We start from the raw sequence: 24,723 nt of genomic DNA, 5'->3' as shown, positions 1-24,723 counted from the left end.
TCAAAGTTTTTCTCTACATGCATTAGGAAATTAGCTGTAAAACTTAATTTTTTCATACACCTGATTTTTTAAAATCTTTATTGCACTAGTAATTTAAGTGAATTTATTAGTAGTACTGATCAGTATTGTTTTTTTTAGGTTGATGCAAAACACAAGTTTCCTAATCTATAGTGGATGTGTTGTTATGAAAACACAATGTGATCTTGCTGTAATTTGGTATGGAGATCATTTTTCATTAGTTATTTACAATTGCTTTTTTATTATCTAATTCTAATATATTTTTTTTGTGCTGCTTGTATTACCCTTTGCTTTTATTTTGCATTTGTATTTTGTTGTGCTTACTTGATATAACTTGCTTATGCTTGATTGTTTATTTCTTCAAAACAGAGAATTGTGGTAAATATCTGAGATATTTTTTCATTTGTGACCTGTCATGGCGAAAATAACAAATAAAATAGTGAAGGCAATATATGATAGATTAAATGGAAATGTTAAAAAGCTACATGTAGCGCTATGTGATGTCGCTGGTGTGCATATTGATACCGTAAATGCATATAGTTTGCAAATCAAAGCCAGAAGAGTAGCACATTTTATGAAAACATTAGGTTACCACGGCGGGGAACGGTTTATAACCTATAGCTTAAGACAATTTAAACTACCAAAACTTGTACTATCAAAGTTACCTAATACATGTATTACTGGAGATATTAAACATAATAGCCAGGAAAGAATCATTTTAAATTTAGAAAGACAGATACGGAATTGGCGAAATAAATGGAGAAATCTAAATGTATCCAAAATAAACCAAAAAATTAAGCGCCAGTCTTGTATTATCAGCAGATTACAACAACAAGTTAAAAAACTGAAATTTGAAAGAAATATAGGTAAAATTGAACATGCTGTAGAAAGTGTTGAAAAGGGAGTGCAGTGTAACACTTTAAAAGGCTTGACCAGTGACCTTCACAGTGAAATAGACAATTTACATTCTGAATTAAATTCAGATGAAAATCAAAATATTGGTATAGAAACTATCACTGACCAACAGTTAAGTGTACGATTGAGTGAAAAAGGCAAGCCATATGATGAAAATATCAGAAAAGTATACTATGAATTTCTAAGTAGAAATATAGGGTTACAACATATTCAGCCCATTATTTGTACTGTTCTCACACTCGTGAACTATGAAATTAATGAACTTCCAAGTGTTAGCACAGCATCAAAAATGATGCATGAATTAGGTAGTGTGTCAAGGCATCATATAGAGGATGAATTTAAAAATGAAAAAAACTTAACTATGCACAGAGATGCGACTACTAAAAAAGGGAGACATATATATGGTGTTGGATATTCAACTGAGTCAGGTAAAATTTTGACTGCAGGCGTATGAGAAGTTTTAGATGGAAAAGTTGAAACATATGTTAAGAATACAAAAGAAATCTTAAATGATATTTCTGAGAGTGCCAACTTTTTAGAAAAAACATCAAACTATATGACGGAAATTAAAACCAATAGATTATTAAATGCTGATAAAAGTGCTACTGGTACATGCATGGATAACAATATCAATGAAGTTAGATGTGCTGTTCATCCAGTATTGCAGTTTGCAGATATTTGTCAAAAAGAAATTATGAAATTTGAAAGTATTATTGGTTTTTGTGCTGCGTCAGATTCTAAAAGTTCTTCAGATTCAAAACCTTTGACACTGCTCAGATTTGTTTCCAAACTTTTTTATACAGATGGGTCAGAAGATCCCTTGTGTGCGTCTATTTACATGAAGGAAAAAGGGATAAAATCAATTCCTGTTATGAATTTTAGAGGAAACAGATTTAATGTTTTGTTTTTTAATGCAGCAGGGACATTTTATTTAGCTTCTCATTTGGTACAGTACTTTGAAAATTCTAAAAGCACACTATATTTTACACACTGTTATATTTTGAAAGCACTAAAAGATGACAGAATATTGGCAATTTGCAGAGCTTTGGGCATCATATCCAAAATTATTACTGAACCATATTTAAACAGAGCATCTAATGAAAGTTCTACTGCACTATCTATGGGAAATGTGTTTAATCGCCTTATTGATGTACTTTAATGTTGTAAAGAAAACCCATATTTAATGTTAAAAAATGTTAACATTTGGTTAACAAATGGTCACTGTTTTTCGGACCATCAACACAGCTGAGTACTGTATCTACGTCTCTCTTTGAAGAATCTCTTTGAACAGTCAGACAGAGGCTATACTTGCCAAATTAGTTGTTGTATTGCACTGCAAATGTGAACTTTTATTTAAAGACTTTTTGAAAAATGGCAAATATTACGACATGAACCTAGTAACAACATTATCAAAAAATCTGCATCTTGTCCACCAAATAATATTTGTTTGGAAAGACTCATGGCAAAAGTTGATTCGAAATTTAAAAGTGCACCTAATTGCAATATAAATAGTATAGAAAATACAATTATGTATAGTGGTAATAAAACTGGTGCATGGTTAGAGAAAAAATCTTCTGATGATAAAAAAAAATATTATATCTGAGGCAAGAAAATCTAACAGGAGTAACATTAAAATAATGAAAGAGAGAAAGAGTAATCTTTTTAAACGTCATGTAGCAATAATAAGACAAAGGGGGGAACAGCAGAAAAAGAAATTAGAAAAAAGAAGTAAACACAAACAAGATATTTTAGAGCAAATGAGAGATATTGGAATTTGGGGAGATAGAAATAAAATAAATACAGAACTAGAGAAATGTCAAAACCAAAACTCAAAAAATTAAAGCTTTGAAACAACAATTTAACATGATAAAAGAGTTGGTTACAGTAAATTGTGAACAGAAATATTTATCTTTATACAGTTGCAAAGGAAAACCATACAGTGAACTGAAATTAGCAGAAAATTTTCTTCAATTTTTGGATAAAAAAAAAATCAAAGTTCTCAAAATTTATCTGAAAATGATTTTTATTTGGCAAAATTATCTAAAGAACCAGAGCTACTTATTTGGTACCAAACTTTACATGTATGGCATGATGATGAAAAACAGAATATTATATATTAAAGTTGTTACTTTTATATCATAATTATAGGAGATAACTATCATATTTTGAAAGAATTGAGCTCTAAATATATTCAGTATTGATTGTATAAAACAAATTCAAAATGGGCATCAGCTTGAACATTTTCATAAATTAATGTTGAAAGATTTGTTTCAGTCATGATTTTGTTAGAGTTAATTTCTGCTATACTGAGTACTAGTATTCATAACTTTATGGATCATCACATGTTTATGTCTTAATATATTACAGATTGAATATTGGAACAATGTCATATCAACCAGTAGTAGTAAAGAGTGCTATGATATGCAGATAGAAGAAATAGTGAAAGATTATAAGAATGGTAGTCTGCAGTTCACGGGTTAATATTTTATTTGATAACTTGTTTTCAAAAATCATGATTATCCAGTAAAGGCAATTATTTAATCATATTCATAAAACAAAATTGAAAAAGTATGACATTAACAGTAAGAAACTAGGTGTATTTTTTTTTTAATATTGCATCAACATTAGAATTGTGTATACAACACCTAATAATACCTCTGTAAAATGTATCTTTTCACTTTCAGATAAGGATGCATTAGAAGAACAGTTGTTTTAATAAATAAAATAGACTATAGATAGTAAGTTGTATCATTGTTATCTCCCTTATATATTGGCTATTGACTTTAAAGAATTGAATTACTTCCCTTTTGTCACTTTGCAAATATGACAGAAGTTAACAGACACACTTAAAAATACCAATAATACCCACAATCAATAAAATTTGGCATAACTTTATCTATATTTAGGCACAAACAAATTCATTTTCTCTTAAATTATCGGTCAGACTTTCAGTTTATAAAAATAGGTTCAGTGGCTAGACTATAACTAATTACCTAAAATGTGCATGTGGCCTTTTCAAAATCATTTTATTTTTGAAGATTTTGAAGAAAAAAAATGGATTTCTTGTATATGATCATATATGTTCATATGTTTTATACTAAAAACTAAGCCATCCAAGTCTGCAAAACAATTTCATAATTTTAGTTCAATTTAAAGAATCATATAACATATGAGTAACTATAACCTTGAGAAAAAAAATTCCATTTGACCAAAAATATCTTAAACATCATTTTAGTGATGCATTATTTACTAGTTGAATACTGAGCATAGACTATTATATATTACCTTATGTGTTTTAACAAAGGGACTGATGCCTCCTTCTTCTACAAGACATCTTGTGACCTGTAGACCACCATACTCAGCAGCCAGATGTAGAGCTGTATTACCATCTCTCTATAATTATACCAAATAACATGTAAATATTATGGATACTACTTTGTTACCAATATACATAGTATACAACATATCCTACAACTGATATAAAACTTGTCTGATAAACTGAATAATGTTGTGTAATAAACAAAAATAAAATGTATATCACATGAATCAGTGGTCAAAACTGAACAAAATGACCAGTCAAACTTGTATTCATATTGTACATAAACAACAAATAAACAACAAGTTTTTTGTGGGATGTCAGAACTTCCATCAGAAATGTCATGTTAACCTTTTTTCAAGAAATGCATAAAATATTTATATCAAGGGATTCAGTGAAATGCACAGAGATAAATGAGATCTCACTTTATATAATTCTAGCAAGTATTTGTTGATATAATAATGAAATCTGTCTGATTACCATGATTCAGAATAATGATCAATTTAAAAAAAAAAACTTTTTCAAAGAAATATGAAAAATAGTTACATTTCCCGATTTAGTACGAGGAGACAAGTAAAATGAGACCCCACTTTATATGATTCTAACAAATAATATTTGTTGTTCATTAAACCTGTCTAATTAACAACATGATTTTGTGTTGATTAAAAGTAATGTGATCAGATTTAGTAGATAACATACATCTGTGATATCTTTGTTACATCTGTTCTCCAGAAGTAGTCGAGACACTTCCACATGTCCTCGAATGGCTGCCAACATTAATGCTGTCCATCCACTAACCTGGAATAATACAACTGACATCAAAACTTGTCTGATAAACTGGACAATGTTGTGTAATAAATACAAACAAAATTAAATAGTCACATTACTTAAAACTGTCTGATTAACAACAGGATTTAGTGTAGATTCAGTAAAATCATAAATTTTATAAAAGTAAATTTTTCCAAGAAATATGAAAAAAGTTATATTTTCTGATTCAGCACAATACTACGAGTAAAATGAGACCCCACTTTATATGATTCTTACAAATATTTGTTCATTAAACCTGTCTAATTAACAACATGATTTTGTGTAGATTTAAAGTAATGTGATCAGATTTAGTAGATAACATACTGATGTGATATCTTTTTTACATTTGTTATCCAGGAGAAGTCGAGACACTTCCACATGTCCTTCACTGACTGCCCACATTAATGCTGTCTGTCCTAACCACTGGAATAATACAACTGACATCAAAACTTGGCTGATAAACTGGACAATGTTGTGTAATAAATATAAACAAAAATAAACAGTAATATTAATTAAAACTGTCTGATTAACAACAGGATTTAGTGTAGATTCAGTAAAATCATTAATTTTATAAAAGTAATTTTTTCAAAGAAATATGAAAAAAAGTTATATTTTCTGATTCAGAATAATAATATGAGTAAAATGAGACCCCACTTTATATGATTCTTACAAATATTTGTTCATTAAACCTGTCTAATTAACAACATGATTTTGTGTTGATTTAAAGTAATGTGATCAGATTTAGTAGATAACATACTGATGTGATATCTTTGTTACATTTGTTCTCCAGAAGTAGTCGAGACACTTCCACATGTCCTTCCATGGCTGCAAACATTAATGCTGTCCATCCAAGACCCTGGAATAATACAACTGACATCAAAACTTGTCTGATAAACTGGACAATGTTGTGTAATAAATATAAACAGAAATGACCAGTCACATTAATTAAAACTGTCTGATTAACAACAGGATTTAGTGTAGATTCAGTAAAACCATAAATTTTATAAAAATAAATTTTTCAAAGAAATATGAAAAAAGTTATATTTTCTGATTCGGAATAATACTACGAGTAAAATGAGATCCCACTTTATATGATTCTGACAAATATTTGTTGTCCATTAAACCTGTCTAAATAACAACAGGATTTTGTGTAGATTGCATTAATAATAAATTATTTAAAAAAGCAAGAAAAAAGTTTAATTTCCTGATTTAGTACAACATAAAGAAAATGAGATTCTAAAACATGTTTAAATAAAGATTATTATTATTATTATCATTATTATTATTATTCATTCAAGCATTTGTTGTCCATTAATCATGTCTAATTAACAACAGGATTTAGTGCAGATTCAGTATAATCATTAATTTAAAAAAAATTAAAGAAAAGTGAAAAAGAGTAGTATTTTCAGACATGTCAGATACAGAACAATTATATGAGTAAAACGGAATTACATTTTATATGAATCTAATGACTATTTGTCATTTTTACAAGATATTTCTACATTAGATCTTTATACATATCACTATCTGACCAAAGTCGTTAACACAACATCAAGTGAAACATAAGTGTAAAAAATTGTTTCATGTCAAGAAGCAAAAAAAAACTGTCTAATTTAATTCAGAATTTTGATTTAATCTGGACTCAGTATAATGACTAAGTATCAGTTAACATACAGACCAATGGTAATAGAATAGTGCAGGTTTTATTATTGTGTGTTTTATTTTTAATACCAATGGTCTAGATAGGCCAAGGGGGAATGGTACAAAAGCAAATATCTTTTAACCCCTCCATATTTTGTGCCCGTACCAAATCAGACAACCTGGACCATGTGTTGTGTGTTGTTATATTTGTTTGTCTATATACTATGAGTAGTCAGGTCCAGACTATGTGTTGTTTGTTGTTATATTTGTTTGCCTATTAACTGTGAGAAGTCAGGTCAGGTCCAGATCATGTGTTGTATGTTGTTATATTAATTGTCTATTTACTGAGTAGTCAGGTCAAGACCATGTGCTGGGTGTTGTTATATTAATTGTCTATTTACTCTGAGTAGTCAGGTCCAGACCATGTGTTGTAAGTTGTTATATTTGTTTGTCTCTTTACTCTTAGTAGTCAGGTCCAGACCATGTGTTGTGTGTTGTTATATTAATTGTCTATTTACTCTGAGTAGTCAGGTCCAGACCATGTGTTGTTTGTTGTTATATTTGTTTGTCTGTTTACTCTGAATTGTCAGGTCCAGACCATGTGTTGTTTGTTGTTATATTTGTTTGTATATTTACTCTGAGTAGTCAGATCAGGTCAAGACCATGTGTTGTGTGTTGTTGTATTTGTTTGTCTATTTACTCTGAGTAGTCAGGTTCAGACCATGTGTTGTGTGTTGTTGTATTTGTTTGTCTATTTACTCTGAGTAGTCAGGTCCAGACCATGTGTTGTGTGTTGTTGTATTTGTTTGTCTATTTACTCTGAGTAGTCAGGTCCAGATCATGTGTTGTGTGTTGATGTATTTGTTTGTCTATTTACTCTGAGTAGTCAGGTCAGGTCCAGACCATGTGTTGTGTGTTGTTGTATTTGTTTGTCTATTTACTCTGAGTAGTCAGGTCCAGATCATGTGTTGTGTGTTGATGTATTTGTTTGTCTATTTACTCTGAGTAGTCAGGTCAGGTCCAGACCATGTGTTGTGTGTTGTTGTATTTGTTTGTCTATTTACTCTGAGTAGTCAGGTCCAGATCATGTGTTGTGTGTTGATGTATTTGTTTGTCTATTTCTCTGAGTAGTCAGGTCAGGTCCAGACCATGTGTTGTGTGTTGTTATATTAATTGTCTATTTACTCTGAGTAGTCAGGTCCAGATCATGTGTTGTGTGTTGATGTATTTGTTTGTCTATTTACTCTGAGTAGTCAGGTTCAGAACATGTGTTTTTAGTTGTTGTATTTGTTTGTCTATTTACTCTTGAGCAGTCAGGTCCAGACCATGTGTTGTCTGTTGATGTATTTGTTTGTCTATTTACTCTGAGTAGTCAGGTCAGGTCCAGACCATGTGATATGTGTTGTTGTATTTGTTTGTCTATTTACTCTGAGTAGTCAGGTCCAGACCATGTGTTGTGTGTTGTTGTATTTGTTTGTCTATTTACTCTGAATAGTCAGGTCCAGATCATGTGTTGTGTGTTGTTGTATTTGTTTGTCTATTTACTCTTGAGTAGTCAGGTCCAGACCATGTGTTGTTTGTTGATGTATTTGTTTGTCTATTTACTCTGAGAAGTCAGGTCAGGTCCAGACCATGTGTTGTAAGTTGTTATATTTGTTTGTCTATTTACTCTGAGTAGTCAGGTCCAGATCATGTGTTGTCAGTAGTCAGGTCCAGACCATGTGTTGTGTGTTGTTGTATTTGTTTGTCTATTTACTCTGAATAGTCAGGTCCAGATCATGTGTTGTGTGTTGTTGTATTTGTTTGTCTATTTACTCTGAGTAGTCAGGTCCAGACCATGTGTTGTTAGTTGTTGTATTTGTTTGTCTATTTACTCTGAGTAGTCAGGTCCAGATAATGTGTTGTTAGTTGTTATATTTGTTTGTCTATTTACTCTGAGTAGTCAGGTCCAGATAATGTGTTGTTAGTTGTTATATTTGTTTGTCTATTTACTCTGAGTAGTCAGGTCCAGACCATGTGTTGTGTGTTGTTGTATGTGTATGTCTATTTACTCTGAGTAGTCAGGTCCAGACAATGTGTTGTTAGTTGTTGTATTTGTTTGTCTATTTACTCTGAGTAGTCAGGTCCAGATAATGTGTTGTTAGTTGTTATATTTGTTTGTCTATTTACTCTGAGTAGTCAGGTCCAGACCATGTGTTGTTAGTTGTTATATTTGTTTGTCTATTTACTCTGAGTAGTCAGGTCCAGAACATGTGTTGTGTGTGTTATATTTTGTGCCCGTACCAAATCAGACAACCTGGACCATGTGTTGTGTGTTGTTATATTTGTTTGTCTATATACTATGAGTAGTCAGGTCCAGACTATGTGTTGTTTGTTGTTATATTTGTTTGCCTATTAACTGTGAGTAGTCAGGTCAGGTCCAGATCATGTGTTGTATGTTGTTATATTAATTGTCTATTTACTGAGTAGTCAGGTCAAGACCATGTGTTGGGTGTTGTTATATTAATTGTCTATTTACTCTGAGTAGTCAGGTCCAGACCATGTGTTGTAAGTTGTTATATTTGTTTGTCTATTTACTCTGAGTAGTCAGGTCCAGACAATGTGTTGTGTGTTGTTATATTTGTTTGTCTATTTACTCTGAGTAGTCAGGTCCAGATCATGTGTTGTTTGTTGATGTATTTGTTTGTCTATTTACTCTGAGTAGTCAGGTCCAGACCATGTGTTGTGTGTTGATGTATTTGTTTGTCTATTTACTCTGAGTAGTCAGGTCCAGACCATGTGTTGTGTATTGTTGTATTTGTTTGTCTATTTATTCTCAGTAGTCAGGTCCAGATAATGTTTTGTTAGTTGTTATATTTGTTTGTCTATTTACTCTGAGTAGTCAGGTCCAGACCATGTGTTGTTAGTTGTTATATTTGTTTGTCTATTTACTCTGAGTAGACAGGTCCAGACCATGTGTTGTTAGTTGTTATATTTGTTTGTCTATTTTCTCTGAGTAGTCAGGTCCAGACAATGTGTTGTGTGTTGTTATATTTGTTTGTCTATTTACTCTGAGTAGTCAGGTCCAGATAATGTGTTGCTAGTTGTTATATTTGTTTGTCTATTTACTCTTGAGTAGTCAGGTCCAGATAATGTGTTGTTTGTTGATGTATTTGTTTGTCTATTTACTCTGAGTAGTCAGGTCCAGACCATGTGTTGTGTGTTGATGTATTTGTTTGTCTATTTACTCTGAGTAGTCAGGTCCAGACCATGTGTTGTGTATTGTTGTATTTGTTTGTCTATTTACTCTCAGTAGTCAGGTCCAGATAATGTGTTGTTAGTTGTTATATTTGTTTGTCTATTTACTCTGAGTAGTCAGGTCCAGATAATGTGTTGTTAGTTGTTATATTTGTTTGTCTATTTACTCTGAGTAGTCAGGTCCAGACCATGTGTTGTTTGTTGTTGTATTAGTTTGTCTATTTACTCTGAGTAGTCAGGTCCAGACCATGTGTTGTTTGTTGTTGTATTAGTTTGTCTATTTACTCTGAGTAGTCAGGTCCAGAACATGTGTTGTTTGTTGATGTATTTGTTTTTATATTTACTCTGAGTAGTCAGGTCCAGACCATGTGTTGTCTGTTGATGTATTTGTTTGTCTATTTACTCTGCGTAGTCATGTCTAGAACATGTGTTGTTAGTTGTTATATTTGTATGTCTATTTACTCTGAGTAGTCAGGTCCAGATAATGTGTTGTTAGTTGTTATATTTGTTTGTCTATTTACTCTGAGTAGTCAGGTCCAGACCATGTGTTGTTAGTTGTTATATTTGTTTGTATATTTACTCTGAGTAGTCAGGTCCAGACCATGTGTTGTTAGTTGTTATATTTCTATGTCTATTTACTCTGAGTAGTCATGTCCAGAACATGTGTTGTTAGTTGTTATATTTGTTTGTCTATTTACTCTTGAGTAGTCAGGTCCAGACCATGTGTTGTTAGTTGTTATATTTGTTTGTCTATTTACTCTGAGTAGTCAGGTCCAGATAATGTGTTGTGTGTTGTTATATTTGTTTGTCTATTTACTCTGAGTAGTCAGGTCCAGACCATGTGTTGTTAGTTGTTATATTTGTTTGTCTATTTGCTCTGAGTAGTCAGGTCCAGATAATGTGTTGTTAGTTGTTATATTTGTTTGTCTATTTACTCTGAGTAGTCAGGTCCAGACAATGTGTTGTATGTTGTTATATTTGTTTGTCTATTTACTCTCAGTAATCAGGTCCAGACCATGTGTTAGTATTAGTGTGTCAGTGTTATGCTTTAAATGGTTAAACATCAGTTTTGTGTCATGAAATGTCTCATGTTTTGTGTCATGAAACGTCTCATGTTGTGTGCTGAAAATCAGTTTTGTGTCATGATATGTCTCATGTTCTGTGTTGAACATCAGTGTTGTGACATGATATGTCTCATGTTTTGTGCTGAAAATCAGTTTTGTGTCATGAAACGTCTCATGTTCAGTGTTGAACATCAGTTTTGTGTCATGATATGTCTCATGCTGTGTGTTGAACATCAGTGTTTCGTCATGATGTTTTTTTCTAGTTCTGTGTTGAGCATCAATGTTGTGTCATGATGTGTCTAATGTCCTGTGTTGAGCATCAGTGTTGTGTCATGATGTGTCTATTGTCCTGTGTTGAGCATCAGTGTTGTGTCATGATGTGTTTCATGTTCTGTGTTGAACATCTGTGTTAAGTCATAATGTATCATGTTCTGTGTTGAACATCTGTGTTATGTCATAATGTATCATGTTCTGTGTTGAACATCTGTGTTAAGTCATAATGTATCATGTTCTGTGTTGAACATCTGTGTTAAGTCATAATGTATCATGTTCTGTGTTGAACATCTGTGTTAAGTCATAATGTATCATGTTCTGTGTTGAACATCTGTGTTAAGTCATAATGTATCATGTTCTGTGTTGAACATCTGTGTTAAGTCATAATGTATCATGTTCTGTGTTGAACATCTGTGTTAAGTCATAATGTATCATGTTCTGTGTTGAACATCTGTGTTAAGTCATAATGTATCATGTTCTGTGTTGAACATCTGTGTTAAGTCATAATGTATCATGTTCTGTGTTGAACATCTGTGTTAAGTCATAATGTATCATGTTCTGTGTTGAACATCTGTGTTAAGTCATAATGTATCATGTTCTGTGTTGAACATCAGTGTTATGTCATAATGTATCATGTTCTGTGTTGAACATCTGTGTTAAGTCATAATGTATCATGTTCTGTGTTGAACATCTGTGTTAAGTCATAATGTATCATGTTCTGTGTTGAACATCTGTGTTAAGTCATAATGTATCATGTTCTGTGTTGAACATCTGTGTTATGTCATAATGTATCATGTTCTGTGTTGAACATCTGTGTTAAGTCATAATGTATCATGTTCTGTGTTGAACATCTGTGTTAAGTCATAATGTATCATGTTCTGTGTTGAACATCTGTGTTAAGTCATAATGTATCATGTTCTGTGTTGAACATCTATGTTAAGTCATAATGTATCATGTTCTGTGTTGAACATCTGTGTTAAGTCATAATGTATCATGTTCTGTGTTGAACACCGTTGATGTATCATGATCATAATGATAAGTTTACCTACTATGTTACAAGTTTACCTTCTTGATATTCAATGTTACAAGTTTACCGATTTGATATTCAATGTTACAAGTTTACTTTCTTGATATTCAATGTTACAAGTTTACCTCCCCTTGATAATCAATGATAGCTCCGTTTGCTAGGCAAAGCTTCAATTCTTCTACACTTCCGTCTATAGCAGCTTCAATAAGTTTCTGTAGGAAAGAAATAAGAGTTTACATTTAACAGAATGTAAAAAGTGTAGTAACTTAAATGTTTTTCACGCTAACGCCAGACAATAACTATTGAACACTTTAGAGTTACCAATTTTTATTGGTTAATACAAGGGAGACATTGTACTCTTTATACAATTATGTGACAAACAATGTGTGTGTGTTGGGGGGGATTGAAAGCAGCCAAAAAATATTTTGTTTTGGCAAAAGAGGTGGTGAAAAAGGAAATAGACCCACAGGAAACCCTGCTTATGCATTTTAATGATTACATTGTATACTGATCCTAAGTTTTGAAGAAGAAAAACACTTTTTTTAAAAACATTTGATCCTCACATAAAAAAGCTAATCTGAGTGAAAATTGTGTTTCAATATTTTCAATATAAACATGCAATTTATAACAACTTGGAAAGGAACAGTGTAATATTTGTATGTTTGATGATATAACTTTTTTGTCAGATTTACTTTGAATGTCTCTGAGCTTTCCCGGTTAAAGAAATAACAGTGTTGTTTTTAATATTTTAGCCTAAAAACATATTTTCAATCAAGAAAAAGAAATTAATAAATAGTGACTATTTAATGATCAAGTACCCTTTTTGCCAGTGGGGACATATTTGACATATTTGACACTTATGTGTTTTTACAGATGTTAATCACTACTTCCAAGTTTTATGGCAAACAATAGGTAAGCTTTGGTAATTAAAATGAATAGACCTCTTTTGAGCTCGTTGCATTTCTGTCAAAAACTTTTTGTTTTCGTCACTTCTTTCCCATGTTGAGCGAGCAGTTAAAAAATATAATGTTTCATTGCACGAGTTATAATGGTTACAGTATTTTGTTCATAAAAAAGCTTCTGTTCCAAGTTTCTTTAAATTCCATGAAGGTTTGACAAGAAAAATTGATGTCTAAAAAAACATTTAACAACAGAATGAACCTTAATGTTGAGGCCGTCGAGGGAATCTAGGATCACATTGTCTCGCTTTCGAGAAATAAATGTTGCAGGTTCGACAAAAATCACTCGACTGTTTGACTTTAAAGAAGAAAACATCTTACCTCATTCCAATCTTCCATATTTCCTAAAATAGAAAAATAAATGTATAAATCTGTTGAGTAATAATTGCCAGGCTAAATGTTTCTGCTAATTGAAAATTATCAACAACCACAACTCTGAAATGGTAAATACTGAAATGAGAGATACTGAGCCTTGCCTGTGTTTAGTGCTCAATAACATACCTTTAACATTTTTTCATAATGTATATACCATTTCAGTTGTTTTCAGATGCTTATTCAAGTGGATACCAAATATGATTGACCTACCACTTGTGGTTCACCATAAACTAGACCTAATCACAAACTAATACATTGTTGACGCCGTCGATGCTGCCGGAAACAGCATACCTATGTATAGCTTTTTGACTCCGTCAAGGCGAGACAAAAATTAGCAGAGATTAATATTTATTTCTGCACTTATTGAGCAACATAAATATTAAAATTTATTTATCTATTGTGTATTTAAGAATATTTATAATGATTCTGTATTCCATACAAGATTCACAAACAACGATTTGCATTTAAACAACTTCCCCGATTTAACACTTCCTGTTGTTCTCAATCAAACACATTCAACAAACAATAAAGAATCAAACATCGTTGGCCAAATTATTTATTCTGCAAAACTATTTTCATTATCCTGTAATCAACCAGGACTGTAATGATTTTATAGGGTTATGTGTATGTGTTATATTACCCTAGTATAACAATCCTAACCATGAGGCATTTGTCATCTAGAAGGTCGCTCATCTATGTGGGGACGTCTGATCTGGATAACAACTAGGTAATGACTATCAAATTTATCATGGGGAAACCCGGAATTCCATGATATGACGTAGTAGTCTTCCGAATGTACATATGTAATAGTAAACCCAAGTATGTGTAGTTCCAAGTAAACTGGTGTTATCAATATTCATTACATTCCTCCCTCTTTCATAGAAATAAACCCGTTCTGTAGAATGAAGTCATGGCACTTTCTTTTATATACCAGCACTAATTTGTATGAACTGTTTATAGTTTAAGGGGGCTCGCGGGTCTAATTATCTAATATAAGATTTCGATATATTTTTCTATAAATGAACTTAATCTTATACTTAATAGAAAAATGAAATAAAAAAAATTGTAAGGGTTCCGCGGAACCCAGTGTCTCGCCTACTTTTGCTGTAAATCGCAGGCTCAACAAATGAGGAAAAAAATCAATAAAAATGTTCCTCTTGATACTATCTTATGATTGTAAACAAGCTTCTGTCCAAGTTGGGTAAAAATCTAGGATAGTTAATGAATCTAATAAATGTTTTGAAAATTTTAACTGCAAACTGTATGTAATGTTAACTGGAAGAAAATCTAAGTCCATTTAAAAGTAAAATACAGAAAAAATGGAGTTATCTTTTTACAAAATTTACTTTTGGATACTATCTTATGATCATAAATAAGCTTCTGTCCAAGTTTGGTACAAACCAAGGATAGTTTAAGAAAGTTATTAAAATTTTAAAAACATTCACCACAGAGTGAATGTAATGTTTCCCCACAGAAAAACTAAGTCCATTTAAAAGTAAAATACAGAAAAAATGGATTTATTTTTTTACGAAATGTACTTCTGGATACTATCTTATGATCATAAACAAGCTTCTGTCAAAGTTTGGTACAAACCAAGGATAGTTTAAGAAAGTTATTAAAATTCTAAAAACTTTAACCACAGAGTGAATGTAATGTTTCCCCGCACAAAAAACTAAGTCCATTTAGAAGTAAAATACGGAAAAATGGAATTTTATTTTTACAAAATTTACTTCTGGATACTATCTTATGATCATAAACAAGCTTCTGTCAAAGTTAGGGAAAAACCAAGGATAGTTTAAGAAAGTTTTTAAAATTCTAAAAACTTTAACCACAGAGTGAATGTAGTGTTTCCCCGCACAAAAAACTAAGTCCATTTATAAGTAAAATACGGAAAAATGGAATTTTATTTTTACAAAATTTACTTCTGGATACTATCTTATGATCATAAACAAGCTTCTGTCCAAGTTTTGTAGAAATCCAGTATAGTTTAAGAAAGTTATTAAAATTTCAAAAACTTTAACCACAGAGTGAATATTTGTGGACTCCGCCGCCGACGGAAAGTAGGATCGCTTAGTCTCGCTTTTTCGACTAAAGTCAAAGGCTCGACAAAAATGGGGTCACCGTTCATTTACGCTCACAATCTGCCTTCGAAAGAAGCATACATTTTTGTTAATGTCTTTTTTTTTCTGTTGAACTAATAGGGGAAAAAGCGGTAATATTGAAATAAAAAAATTACTAAATTACAGAAATCGCTAAAATTTTACAATTATTTAGTTTATGCTCAGCTTATTCGAAAACAACAATAAACTAGAGGCTCTATAGAGCATGTGTCGCTCACCTTGCTCTATGTGCGTTTTAAACAAAGGACACAAATGGATTCATGACAAAATTGTATTGTGATGTGTTTGAAGTTCTTACTTTACTGAACGTTCTTGCTTCTTACAATTATATCTATAATGAACTTTGCCCATTAGTAACAAAGAAAAATGTTTGGTAAAAATTTACATAAATTTACCGAATTAATGAAAATTGTTAAAAATTGACTATAAAGGGCAATAACTCCTTAAGGGGTCAATTGACCATTTAGGTCATGTTGACTTATTTGTAGATCTTACTTTGTTGAACATTATTGCTGTTTACAGTTTATCTCTATCTATAATAGTATTAAAGATAATAACCAAAAACAGCAAAATTTCTTTAAAAATTACCAATTGGAGGGCAGCAACCCAACAACCTGTTGTCCAATTCATCTGAAAATTTCAGGGCAGATAGATATTGACTTGATTAACATTTTTACTTCTTGTCAGATTTGCTCTTAATTCTTTGGTTTCAGAGTTATAAGCCAAAATCTACATTTTACCTCTGTTCTTTTTTTAGCCGTGGCAGCCATCTTGGTTGAATGGCCAGGTCATCGGACACATTTCTCAAACTAGATACCCCAAAGATGATTGTGGCCAAGTTTGGAATAATTTGGCCTTTTGTTTCAGAGGAGAAGGTTTTTGTAAAAGATTACTTAGATTTCTGAAAAATGGTTAAAAATTGACTATAAAGGGCAATAACTCCTAAAGGGGTCAACTGACTATTTCGGTCATGTTGACTTATTTGTAAATCTAACTTTGCTGAACATTATTGCTGTTTACAGTTTATCTCTATCTATAATAATATCCAAGATAATAACCAAAACCAGCAAAATTTCCTCAAAATTACCAATTCAGGGGCAGCCAACCAACAACAGGTTGACCGATTCATCTGAAAATTTCAGGGCAGATAGATCTTGACCTGATGAACATTTTACCCATGTCAGATTTCCTCTAAATGCTTTGGTTTTTGAGTTATAAGCCAAAAACTGTATTTTACCCCTATGTTCTATTTTTAGCCGTGGCGGCCATCTTGGTTGTTTGACCGGGTCATGCCACACATTTTTTAAACTAGATACCCCAATGATGATTGTGGCCAAGTTTGGTTTGATTTGACCCAGTAGTTTCAGAGAAGATTTTTGGAAAAGATTACTTAGATTTATGAACTAGAGGCTCTCAAGAGCCTGTGTCGCTCACCTGTTAATGTGTTTACTGATGTCGGCCATCTTCGTTGGTAGGCGGGGTCATTAGACACTTTTTTTTTTAAATAGATACCCTAGTATTATGATTGTGGCCAAGTTTGGTTAAATTTGGCCAAGTCGTTTTAGAAAAGATTTTTATACAAGTTACAAAAATGACGAAAAGTTGTTCAATATTGACTATAAAGGGCAATAACTCCTTAAGGGGTCCTCTAACAATTTTGATCATGCTGACTTATTTGTAGATCTTCCTTTGCTGAACATTATTGCTGTTTACAGTTTATCTCTATCTATAATAGTATTCAAGATAATAACCAAAAACTGCAAAATTTCCTTAAAATCACCAATTTTAGGGCAGCAACCCAACAACAGGTTGTTCGATTCAACTCAAAATTTGTGAGGGGATATATCTTATTCTGATGGACATTTAAATCTTGAAAGATTTGCCCTAAATGTCTTAGTTTCAAAGATATAAAGCAAAAACTGCATTTTACCACTATGTTCTAATTTTAGCCATGTCGGCCATTTTGTTTGGTAGGCTGGGTCATCGGACACATTTTCTAAACTATAAACCACAATGATAATTGTGGCCAAGTTTGGTTAAATTTGGCAAAGTAGTTTTGGAGGAGAAGATTTTTAGAAAAGTTACAAAAAATGACGAAAAGTTGTTAAAAATTGACTATAAAGGGCAATAACTCCTTAAGGGGTCAACTGACAATTTTGGTCATGTTGACTAATTTGTAGGTCTTACTTTGCTGAACATTATTGCCGTTTACAGTCTATCTCTATCTATAATAGTATTCAAGATAATAACCAAAAACTGCAAAATTTCCTTAAAATAACCATTTCACAGGCAGCAACCCAACAACAGGTTGTCCTATTCGTCTGAAAATTTCAGGGCAGATAGATCTTGACCTGATCAACCATTTTACCCCATGTCAGATTTGCTCTAAATGCTTTGGTTTTTGAGTTATAAGCCAAAAACTGCATTTTACCCGTATGTTCTATTTTAAGCCATGGCGGCCATCTTGGTTGGTTTGACGGGTCATGCCACACAATTTTTAAACAAGATACCCCAAGGATAATTGTGGCCAAGTTTGGTAGAATTTGGCCTAGTAGTTTCAGAGGAGAAGATTTTTGTAAAAGTTTACGGACGACGGACGCCAAGTGATGAGAAAAGCTCACTTGACCTTTCAGGTCAGGTGAGCTAAAAATGGTTAAAAATTGACTATAAAGGGCAATTACTCCTAAAGGGATCAACTGACCATTTCGGTCATGTTGACTTATTTGTAAATCTAACTTTGCTGAACATTATTGCTGTTTACAGTTTATCTCTATCTATAATAATATTCAAGATAACAACCAAAAACAGCAAAATATCCTCAAAATTACCAATTCAGGGGCAGCAACCCAACAATGGGTTGACCGATTCATCTGAAAATTTCAGGGCAGATAGATCTTGACCTGATAAACATTTTTACCCCATGTCGGATTTCCTCTAAATGCTTTGGTTTTTGAGTTATAAGCCAAAAACTGCATTTTACCCCTATGTTCTATTTTTATCCGTGGCGGCCATTTTGGTTGGTTGACCGGGTCATGCCACACATTTTTAAACTAGATACCCCAATGATGATTTTGGCCAAGTTTGGTTTGATTTGGCCTAGTAGTTTCAGAGGAGAAGATTTTTGTAAAAGTTAACGACGACGGAAGACGACAGACGACAGATGACGGACGACGGACGCCAAGTGATGAGAAAAGCTCGCCGATAAGTTAAAAAAGATATTTCAATTTCAATGCCAAAAAATGGCATTTTTGCACCAAAGGGAGATAATTTGGAGCTTTTTCAATGATATCTATATTTTAAAAGTCACCTGGGGCCAACACGAATTGATTTTTTGGAATGATTTTTGTACCATATGATAAAGTAACAACTACTGAAGGTAATTAATAAAATTTGTAATGAAAAATAAATGTTTATTTTTATTCTGAAAATCTTATACCCACGAGCCTCCTTAAGTGCGAATAAATACATCCTTTAATTGAAATTCACTATAGTCAGTAAAGTTGTAGTGGATACATGTAAATATTTTCTCCAATATGTCAAGCAAATAACGCTATATACGTATATATAATCCTTAATTTTATGAAAAGCAGCTAACCTTTCCCATCTGTACACGAAGATCGTAAGAATCTCTGTCTCTCTCTCTCTCTATATATATATATATATACAAAATTTATCATGAAAGGCTTATTTTTTAAAGTCTTGTACAAAATATTGATGACACAGCTTTTAGTACGACATCTTGAAATCGCCAAACAAGGACTGTAGATAATTCATCTACTGTCTCCGAAAAATAAATAATTTTCAATGGAAGCATTTTACCGAGTTTCAAGTTGGGATTTTCCAGAAAGCCCCTGGGTAAAAAGCATAAATGAAACATTTTTTCTCAAGTTTCAAAGGTAAAACGGGGTTATTAAATGTTCTTTCTATCTATAATAAATTTCAAAATAATCAGCAAAAATGAAAAAAATTAGTAAAAATTTTACATTTAAGGGCAATTACTCCTGTAAGAAGTCGTCAGACAGTTTTGACATAAATAGACAAAGGGAAGCTCTTAAAATTAAGAACATGTCTGCTCTTGTCAGATAGTCACTCTTCACAGCATTTTTCAAGATAGACAAAACTTGCATTTTACCCCATGTTCTATTTTTTAAGCCATGTCAACCATGTTTGTTTGCAGATAGGGCAATCGGACATATTTGTTTAAATATATACGATAATAATGATTGTGGCCAGTAGTTTTAGAGGAGTAGATTATTAATCAAAGTTGCAAAAAATTGTTGAAAAATTGGTCTTTAAAGAGCAATGACTAAAATATGGAGTCACCTGACGATTTCAGCTATGTTTGTCTTATTTGTAGATCTTGTCTGTCTGATAATTTTTCCATATAAAAGTTTTTCTTTATCTATTATACTTTGGAAAATAATAAGCAGAAATTTAAAAAAAAAATCAGTAAAATTTGACATATAAGGGCAAAAACTCCTATAAATAGTCTTCTGACAGTTTTGATATCAACGTTCTGAACTGCCTTGTCCGATTTTCTCTATTAATACTAGTTTTCAAGATAATAGACAAACTTGCAAATTACACCTATGTTATATTTTTAGCCGTGTCAGCCATTCTGGTTGGCAGGCAGGATCATCTGACATATTATTAAAACTAAATACTCTAATGATAATTTTGGTCAAGTTTGGTTAAATTTGTCCCAATAGTTTCGGGATAGATTTTTGTAGAAATTTAACAACAACGATAGACAACTGACGCTAAGTGATGAGAATGCCAGGTGAACTAAAACATATATATGATACAATACATACTAATTTGATGAAAACTGAGGTCAGCTATGTTTATCAGTAAAAAAGTGCCATCATCTAAAGCATCTCTGAAAAATATTGATAAATCATATTTACTTGTTTAAGTCTGATATATGTAAAATATATGTATCACTAATGACTTAATAATACTTTTATCGGTACTTTTTGTTTTCAGTAACTGTTGTGATATATATAAATGTTTCTTTATCAACAATTATGAACAATAAAGGTATATTTTTTTAATTATTTCATTAACATAAATAAATCCTTAACCTTATGGCCAGCTTCATGAAAATCTAGACCTTGTCATTTGAAATTTTTTTTCATTGACTATATTTTGACCTCTACACATCTCCGTTTTTACTTTGTTGGGTTGCGTTCTCATTGACATATACTGTTGAAAATATTGCGAGAGTTATGATGTGTTTTACCTATTTTATATAGGCTTGATGTCAGTGTGGCTTAGCACTCCATTTAGATGAAGTAAGCGTTTAACAGTATGACTGTGTTCTGCTTTCTTTTTAAGATAGTTAATTAAGCTCCAACAAATACCTCACATTTTTTTTTATACTTTACCCCAAGTTTACACATAAGTTCTACCAAACTTTTTTTGAAGGAAAATAAATATGCAATGATGTCATCATGTTCTCTGATGTCTGTGTCTTGTTTACTATAAAGTATTGGTCTTGGGTATTTTGAATATTAAAACTACTTGTTGATTATCTCCCCTTTAAGAGTTTGAAAACTAATTTCAGAAGCAAATTTCAGTAGTTATTAAATGATCCTATATAGTTCACATATAATTTACACTTACCTATAATAACAGCCATGACTTGACAGAGATCAAATGAACTGGACATTTACCTATAACACCACCTTGACTGGACAGGGAACAACTTGACTGGACAGGGATCAAATAAATACTGATGACAGATGCTTAAAATGAGAATATAAATGTTTCTATTTCAGGTTTAAATAAGAATATGTTATAAAGATGAATGTGTATTGTTTGTCAAAACTATGTGTTCGCAACCCTATTTGTTGCTACTGTGAGTGTTATTTACCATTATCGATAAATTGTTGTGCGTAAATCTATTTTTGTAATATTCATGATATTAGTTGTGCTTCTTTCGTTCTAGAAATAGACTCCTGAGTATGTTTACATCAAATATCTGATCTAGGTCTTTGTTAGAAGAAATTATCAGTTACCCAAAGCTGTATCCCTGATAAACATAAGGAACCAGTTTATAAAATTTTCTTTAGCAGACCATGAGTCTGAGGGGCAGGGAAAAATCATTGCCAAGTAACAAAGTCGTATATTTTGTTGATGTACAGTCAGAGCTCAGACATAAACAAGTCGATTTTTGTTTTTGACTTAAAGAAGTCAAAACATGTATTTATTATAAAAATGTGTTTTCAATTTTAGACTTATCTAAGTCAGAAAATGACAGACTTGTTTAGGTCTATTTATCTTGATGAAAAAACTAAATTTTACTTGGTGGCCAAGTACACCATCTATGACAGCAAAAACCTGTTTGAGAGTTCACAAGGACTTGAGCCATCTATATTTAATTATCTAATGGAACATCCTTACTAAACACAGATGTTTTACCTCATTAAGTGTGGTTCCAGGTGGTTGCATTGTAAAGTTAATTAACATTATCTCCGATTTTTTAGACTCTCATTTATATTTTTCCTTAAAAGACAAAGCATTGTCTTTCAATGTTGTCATTATTTGATTTAGATGCATGACCTTTTTATAAATATGCGTGGGTCTTGAAGTTAACCAATTTTGATAACTTATCGACTTGTAGGAGTCGATATTTGCAACTTTTTGATTCTTGTCAATTATTTCTTGCTTAACAATATTTGACTTATCAAAGTCGTATTTTGTCTTGCATTTAAGGGAGAAAAATCCTAAAACTTACAAATTTAGACCTCTATGAGTTAAAGCAGATTCAGACTTATTTATGTCTGAGCTCTGACTGATCTATTTGACAACAGACCGCTGTGCAGAAGCAAGAAATTAAGCAAGTCACATTATTAATTCTTTTATGAAGAAAACAACTCTGAATATATGTCACATTTTAGAGGAAACCATCGACGGTGTCCTTTCTTTCTTTGATGAAAATGGTACTAAATTTAGGCAAAGACAGTCAGTGTCAGATAAGACATTCATTAGATATAAGAAGATGTAGTATGAGTGCCAATGAGACAACTCTATCCAAGTCACAATTTGAAAAAGTAAACCATTATAGGTCAAAGAGCGGCCTTCAACATGGAGCCTTAGCTCACACCGAACAGCAAGGTATAAAGGGCCCAAAAAGTGACAGGTGTAAAACTATTCAAACAGGAAAACCAACAGTCTAATCTATATAAAACACAAGAAACGAGAAACATTTATGAACCACATCAACAAACAACACATCCTGAACATCAGGTTCCTGACTTAGGACAGGTACAAACAAATGCAGCCAGTTTAAACGATTTAATAGGCGCCAACCTTCAGTCTCACTTGAAACAATAGTGTATAAACATCCAAACATATAAAGACAAACTATAAAATATCAATTGAAATAGCTTAACTCAATCAATTGCCTGGAAAGGAAAGAACCCTGGTTCCATAGCTAAATTAAATCTATTAAAGGCGTGTCTCACATATATATTGTTCTGAATGTAGGTCTACCGCAAGTCGCTGAGAAAACAAAATAACATGTGTTTGGGGCTAAAAAGGGACCCCAAATATTCAGCTGTCAGCAGTGACAAGACAAAATGAGAGTTATATCAGGTTGAAATAATGATAACATGCTATAAAGATGCCTGTGTATTTATTGTTTGATACCATTTTGACCTCTTCAGGGATGATTCCAGGTGTTTTCAAATGGGACCCTTGAACATCAAATTGGGAATTTTTATTCCAATTGGGATTTTTTTTTTATGCATAGAATCTAAGACGAAATAATATTATTTTCCTGTAAAAACGGCAGTGATATTGTTGACTTTTTTCTAAACTACTTGTACCCTTTTTTATTGGGAAAATATGCGTCATTTTTATCAAATTGTGATGTTGTAATATACCATGAATTTGACTGGAACTTTAATTTGCAGACCCCCTTTCAAGAGGTTAACCCTCATTTGAAATATGACCCCTTAACAGGGATGATTCCAGGTGTTTACAAATGGGTCCCTTGAATATTAAAATGGGAATTTTTATCCCAATTGGGAATTTTTTATGCATTCAATATAACATGTATAAGACGAAATAATATATCATTTTCCTGTAAAAACGGAAAATGAATATTAAGTAAATTTCTTCTGTACACTGATTGAAGAAATTATTTGATTCAGACCAGGGAAGTTGTAATACATGAATATCATTGCATATGATGCACTATCATCTTAACTTTGGTAAACGAGGCCTATTACAAAAAACATATATACCACAAGTACCAGCTAACATTATATGTTATTCAGGTCTCAGACAGGGTATATACTGTGACATTCCCGGCTTAGAGTTTATATCCCCTGATCCGAAGGCGAAGGGGATATAAGCCCTAAGCCGGGAATGTCACAGTGCAGGGATGATTCCACTATATAGTTTAGGGCCGCTTAACGGCCCTTAAATGGGCCAGCGGCCCCAAAAAAAATGTTTGTCAATATAAATTCCCAATTCAGGAAAATAAAAAAAAATCGGTATTTCTGGAAAAGTTTCCGTCACCGATTACGGCAACTATAATTTTTCATAGTTAGTCTTCAAAACATATTAAAATCCGGATAAAAATGCTGACTATGATCGCATTTTATTAACAACGATTTAATTATGTCAACATGAGGTAAACAATTTTAGCGGCTGGATTCAATTGAAGTTAAAATGTTATGAGAGTATGTGGTCTCGTAAAAGTAGATCGCTCAGCAGGTTGATCAAAAATATGTTTTTTGTCAAAATGGGTGTAAAAACAGACCTCGGCAAAGAGAAAATTTTATATAACATTGATGAATGAATTTGAATGGTAAAAGCAGATCGCCCAACAGAGCCGGTTATGTTGATTAAAACTTGTTTTGTAAAAGAAATTATTTTATATTTTGCTCTTTTTTCCGCAAAAGACAAAAGTTTGAGCGTTTTTGAAAATAATGTTGATAATAGACCATTCATGAAATGA

At 32.1% G+C, this 24,723-nt stretch overlaps 1 protein-coding gene and 1 long non-coding RNA gene across 2 annotated transcripts in view; both read right to left on the bottom strand.

Moving 5' to 3' along the window:
• The window catches only part of LOC143054484 (uncharacterized), a 275,789-nt gene extending 270,748 nt beyond the window's left edge, over nucleotides 1-5,041 (bottom strand). The window contains exons 1-2 of the mRNA XM_076227508.1: nucleotides 4,949-5,041; nucleotides 4,219-4,326 (exon numbers count right to left, since the gene is read on the bottom strand). Coding sequence (XP_076083623.1) covers nucleotides 4,219-4,326; nucleotides 4,949-5,026 — 186 coding nt within the window. The 5' untranslated portion in view covers nucleotides 5,027-5,041. The remainder of the gene's footprint in view (nucleotides 1-4,218; nucleotides 4,327-4,948) is intronic.
• A 7,380-nt stretch (nucleotides 5,042-12,421) lies between these two features.
• Nucleotides 12,422-21,501, bottom strand: LOC143054496 (uncharacterized). The gene is made up of 4 exons (XR_012971703.1): nucleotides 21,378-21,501; nucleotides 20,567-20,631; nucleotides 13,579-13,601; nucleotides 12,422-12,510 (listed from the first exon to the last, which is right to left on the bottom strand). It is a non-coding gene; the product is annotated as an uncharacterized LOC143054496 (long non-coding RNA).
• Nucleotides 21,502-24,723: the final 3,222 nt, after the last annotated feature.

Source organism: Mytilus galloprovincialis, chromosome 12 (assembly GCF_965363235.1).
Source record: "Mytilus galloprovincialis chromosome 12, xbMytGall1.hap1.1, whole genome shotgun sequence".
Lineage (NCBI taxonomy): Eukaryota > Metazoa > Mollusca > Bivalvia > Mytilida > Mytilidae > Mytilus > Mytilus galloprovincialis.
This window is presented reverse-complemented; position numbering and strand designations above follow the sequence as displayed.